This window comes from Neopsephotus bourkii, unplaced genomic scaffold, assembly GCF_033783945.1.
Source record: "Neopsephotus bourkii isolate Nb327-2 ecotype Australia unplaced genomic scaffold, CSIRO-AGI_Nbou_v1 NB_31, whole genome shotgun sequence".
Classification (NCBI taxonomy): Eukaryota; Metazoa; Chordata; class Aves; order Psittaciformes; family Psittacidae; genus Neopsephotus; species Neopsephotus bourkii.
In genome coordinates this window covers 1,174,100-1,179,636 of record NW_026900548.1, presented here as the reverse complement: position 1 = coordinate 1,179,636, position 5,537 = coordinate 1,174,100, and the positions used below count along the sequence as shown (strand labels likewise).

Here is a 5,537-nt window from a genome sequence, read left to right as displayed (position 1 = left end):
ATCAGGCAGCGCGGGGGCGCATGCGCGGGGCGGCAGCGATGGCGTCGGGGTGCCGGGTCGGGCCGTCCATCCTCAACAGCGACCTGGCGGCGCTGGGTGCGGAGTGCAGCCGCATGCTGGACTGCGGGGCCGACTACCTGCACCTCGATGTCATGGACGGGTAACGGCTGGGGCGGGCGGGGAGGGAGCGCGGGGGGCGGCCCGGGGGGCGGCCCGGCCCGCGGTAACCGGCGGTGTCGGGTGTTCTCTCTTCGGCCCCAAGACACTTCGTCCCGAACATCACCTTCGGCCACCCCGTCGTGGAGAGCCTGCGGAAGCAGCTGGGCCAGGACCCCTTCTTCGGTAAGGGGCTGCCGGGGGGACACAGGGCTCCCCGCCCGGCTGCCGCCCTGCCTCACGGCTCCGCTCCCCTCCTCCAGACATGCACATGATGGTGGCCAGGCCGGAGCAGTGGGTGAAGCCGATGGCTGTGGCGGGCGCCAACCAGTACACCTTCCACCTGGAAGCTACGGACAACCCGGGAGCGTTGATAAAGGACATTCGGGAGAATGGGATGAAGGTGAGGGGAGGTGGGGCTGGAGCAGCACACTGTGCGCAGCACAGCCAACAGCCGCGTGTATGGCGATGAAAGACCCCTCGCTGCAGTTTTGGGTGGTCAGAGAGCGGATGATGCAGTCCCGACACTATGCGTGAAGTTGGTTTTCAATCAGGAGCCTTGACTTCCAGCATCCTGTGCTTCCCGTGCTTGCACAGACACATCATTGTTTCCCTAGGAGTCCATTCTGAGCTGCTGTCATCCCAAGGCGCACTTGGAGTTGTCTCTCCTCTGCTGCAGGTTGGCTTGGCGATCAAGCCTTGCACCACGGTTGAGCACTTGGCACCTTGGGCCAATCAGATAGACATGGCTTTGGTGATGACAGTCGAACCTGGATTTGGAGGGCAGAAATTCATGGAAGACATGATGCCAAAGGTCAGCTAAGTCTCGCTTCCCTTATTTATTGAGCATGAAGGGAATTAACAGTATGGGGTGTAGTGGGGAAGTGAATAAACTTTGTCTGGGTGCGTAAGCAGCTCTACGTAACTGTAGCAGCCAAGTGTGAATCTCGGGGTCAATCTTTTTGTGCTGTTCCTCAGGTTCAGTGGCTGAGGACTCAGTTTCCCTCACTGGACATTGAAGTGGATGGAGGAGTTGGACCCGACACCATCCACAAGTGTGCAGAGGTAAGAGGCTGATGCAGGGCAGTGTTCTCAGTCACTGTGCTGAGAGACTTCCCTTGGGAAATAAAGCTCAGGAGGAACTGTGGTTTGGCTGTGAGCTTTCAGAGGGAACAGCAAAGCACACAGGATCAGTGTTTTCCTGTGGTCCTGTCGTGTGCCCTTTTAATAGCAGCTACTGAAGCCTCCCCGAAGCTGGAGAAGTTGGTTGCTTATTGTGTCTTTGGGTTAATAGCAGTGATGAAGCAGTTGCCTATTTGGGGAAGTTCCCTTTTCTGGACTGGGGTTGTGGTTGTAGGTAGAGGTATGTTACCTGTGTCCTACCTGTTCTGCAGCAAGGAAGCTCGCTCAGAAGTGGGTCTGTTCCATGTTACTGAGTGGGTGTTTGATGTCTTTCAGGCAGGTGCAAATATGATCGTATCCGGCAGCGCCATTATGAAGAGTGCAGATCCGAGATCTGTGATCAATCTCCTAAGGAATGTGTGTTCAGAAGCAGCTCAGAAGCGCTGTCTGGATCGATGAGACCCACCCGAGCGGTGTTCCAGCAGGCTCTGTGCGGGCAGGAGATCCCTTGTTTCTCGTGTGAGGGAGGGCTGGATGAACATCTGAACATAGATTATGGAAACACGCTGCTGCTCAACAGAGGAATCATCCCCTCGATGCAGTGAAGCAAGCAGCAGTGCAAAACATTCTGGCTGTGTTTCAGGGTTGGAAATGCAATGGTTTGAACCTGTCTCGTGATTCTGAGGAAGCGCAGCCTAGGACACTGACTGGATTCACCTAAACTGCAGTCAGTTATTTGCTTGCTATAAGAGTGTAGCATCACCACAAGCAGTCTCTCTTGTGGAAGACTCTAATCAAAACTGCCTTCTGCTATCTGTATTTGATATTTGATCTGTGCATTCCTACAAAACTTTTCCACTTCTGCATTAAACACCCCTTCCTTGGTGTGGTAAGTGTCCTTTTAGCTGATTGTCAGAAGGGAGTGGGTTTGGGAATAAGTAACTTTGGGAAAAATGCAGTTTAAGAGAGCAGAACAAATGCTCCCATTGCTAGAAACATTCCTATGTCTTGTTTTACTGCATAGAAGCGCTCAACTGACATTAAGACAAGCATCCTTTGCCAGTCACAGTGTGGGAAATACATCCTTATTTATCTTTCAGCTAGCCATTTCAGACAGCTGTGCCTGTAATCCCTGACAGTGATGGGATTCCATGGAGGAATGATGCTTTAAAACCCTACAGATGGTGGAAAAAACCCAAACCCTTGTTTCAGCCCCCAGGCTCCTTGGTTTGTGTATGTGCCTCAGTAAACAGTTTACATAGTGATGTACAACAATGTTGTCTACCAAGTGATTTCAGTGTATGTAGGCTGAAACCACTACAGGGAGATGGCTCTGCAAAAGGCTTAATACTTCTCTTAACTACGAAGCCAAATAGTTCTCTTACCTTCAGACTGCTTGTACTGACCTCACAGCCTGGCCTGCTTGAGCATGGGAATGGGCAGAGCCCACTAGAGTAATTGCTGAGCAGGTCATTTTAACCAGACCTGCCTCCCATGGCTCCAATTAGGACTGCTGTCTCCTTTGATAGTTGATGGTAATCTGCAAGGTGCTTTTTCCCTTTAACTTGTCATTACAGGAGGGTTGCAAACAGTCTGCTGCTGCTGCCCTAGGGGAAGAGGCTCAAGAGCTGCAGGCAGTTGCACTTCCACAAGGCCGAAGTCAAACATGTTGTCCTTGTAGCAGGAGCTAGGGCTAGTTCAGACAGTGGAGAAGTGTCTGAAATGGCTAAACTGCTGCTTTTTCCTGTGTGGTCAGTTGTGGTTTAGGTGAACAAATGTCCCATTTGAGAACTAGTAAAAGAAAAACGGAATCATTGGGACCTACTGCACTGAAGACATCTTTTTGAAGAGGTTTGCCAAGAGAAAGCTTGGCTAGGAAAGGTAATAGTCCAAATGGCTGTTCAGTGTGTTAAAGCAGCTCATTCATACCTCTGGAAGGAACCTGTGTAGAGTGTAATTCAGTGTGCACAGAGAAACAGGCCCGGCTGTGGTATCTAATGTGCAGGGCAAGCAGCCACAAACAGGCCCTGAAACTGACAGTTTAAGATCTGGAAGTGCTATTTTCATGCTATTGAAAGCAGCAGGAGGACAGCTGTAGTAGCCTTGCCTCCTTCAGCTGGCCATAAACTGGGCTGAAAGGGTAATCAAACCATTTATGTTTTCTCTTAATTCGCTAGGGGGACAGGGACATCCCAAAGTCCTGCTGGTTAACCAAGGTACTGCGCTTTGTTAACTGATCACTGTGGTTAATTACTGTGCTTCGGTCTGAGCAGAGACCCCTGTGGTACGCTTGCTTTCACAGGTTGTATCACTGTGTTTTAAATCTGGCAGTTTGCACTTCCACCAGCTCTCAGGTCAGGAGAGGGAGAGGGAGAATTTACACAGTAAACTTACTCAATTGCTTCTTTCCATCTAAATCCCATCCAGGTGTGTGCAGCAGCTGTTTACACACATAAGGTTCAATCCATTGGTGACTGCAGAGCATCCATGGAAGTACCAGTAATGATAACTTGTTCTTCTAATGCTTAAGACTATTCTGGTTTCTTGCCTCTATACCTTAGCAGAAGTAATCTGTCAGGCTCTATTTCAGCCTGTCCTCAGTAACGTAACCCACAGTGGAAGTGCCACAGCTGCAGGACCTGAACCCAGCACTGACATGGAAACCAAGAGCAGCTTGCATGGTATGCACAAGGCCAAATAAACCCCAGGGCCTGTTAGATGTTGCAATACTCTGGTAAGTTTCAGCAGCAAGGGGGAGCATGCTCTGATGTTGAGTCATGTGCGCTCAGGCGGTCCAGGGTGATCTGTCTGTATGGGGAAACAGGGTAAAAGAAACTCCAAGACAGCTGAGTAAGGCTGTGCTTGGGCATGTGCAGCTCAGGGTGGTGCACCACATCCCTGAGCAAGAGAAAACACTGCAGTAGATGCACACAGAACGTACTTAATTTTAATAGGGCTTAGAAGTTTGTGTTTGTACTTGCTTTCCGTTAAGGTCCTGGATGCAGAGATGAAGCATTTAAACCTTCCTAGCAGCAGGGAGCAGAATGGAAGTGGCTTTAAAAAGTGGCTTCAAAAATGGTAAATGATGTGTCAGGGAAATGGCTTTGTCAAGCTGCAGCACCTGCTTTCATGCATGGAGGGACCTTGCTGCAGTGTGGTTAAGTTGCTGTTTCACAGTCAGCCTTTGTAATACCTTCAGCCCACAACATCAGGAGCAGTGCTGACAGCCGTTTCCATGCCACAGCAAATGTGGTGGTTGGTTTAAAAGGGAAAAAAACCAGCCAGGGGTTCCTTACACATTTTATGGCTTCAAACATGAGCCTGGCTCTGCTCTCAGCCCACTCTTACCACCAGTGGCTTTCTCATGACACCAGCACCCATCCAGAACGGCACTGCCTGGATATGGGAGTCCAGCTCTGCAGGAATAAGAGCTGCAGCAGTAAAGGAGAGTGCCAGTTCCAACTGCACGCAGCACAGGGGAAGGTGAATGGAGGGGGCTGGTCCCGTGAGCAAGTTCAGTTAAGCTTTCTAACCTCGTGTCTGTAGTGAACTGAAACTACTGAAAAAGGGGTTGCTCACTGGCTGGAGTAAAGAGGCACAGAGCAGAGGGCAGGGCACAGTGTCTGGTCTGCTGCAGCAAGGTGGAAATCATGATACGGGTGCTGTGGGTGAGGAGCACAGCCTAGGGCTTCCCAAACCCCATCATCTTCCTTGCCGTGTGCACACAGCATTCACCTGCCCCATGAAGGGCTGCTGGAGGGAGGCAGGGGATGTGAGGAAAGCAGATGCAGCCTGTTCTTGGTCCCTCTTGGTCCTATCCATAAAACGCTGGATTGCATTTCCATTTCCTGAGGCACCTTTAGGACATAGAAGGCAGATAGGGGGGTGGTTTACTGGGTCCTGAACTGCAGAAATTCCTCCCAATGGCCCCCAGGGATCAGGCAGAGAAGTAAGTCCTGACCTTACCACAAAGCTAGATGAGAGCTGGCTTCTTAATGATCAGGCTTCTTAATGAATGGATACAGGCCTGGAAAGACCTGCAAAGCATTTGAGGCACATAACTTTCAGAAACCTTTTCCCAGCAGCAGATGCACATGTAGGACCTTTGTACTGAGACACCGAAGGGGGGCCTCAGCCTCACAGCACAAGCGCAATGTTGCTGCCACTCCAGTGTTCCTGCAAAGCCATTCTGGGCGAAGCAGGTCTCTGTGCCAAGAGGACGGATCACTGCCAAAAGGCCATCAAATCCAGACTGTATT

The 5,537-nt window shown here is 50.8% G+C and overlaps 1 protein-coding gene across 1 annotated transcript; it reads left to right on the top strand.

The window, feature by feature from the left end:
* RPE (ribulose-5-phosphate-3-epimerase) lies at window positions 1-2,171 on the top strand. Its single transcript, XM_061344738.1, has 6 exons — window positions 1-160; window positions 263-342; window positions 420-559; window positions 836-970; window positions 1,135-1,221; window positions 1,615-2,171. The coding sequence occupies exons 1-6, from the start codon at window positions 21-23 to the stop codon at window positions 1,735-1,737; spliced, it is 705 nt and encodes a 234-aa protein (XP_061200722.1). The 5' UTR covers window positions 1-20; the 3' UTR covers window positions 1,738-2,171.
* The last annotated feature ends 3,366 nt before the right edge of the window (window positions 2,172-5,537 follow it).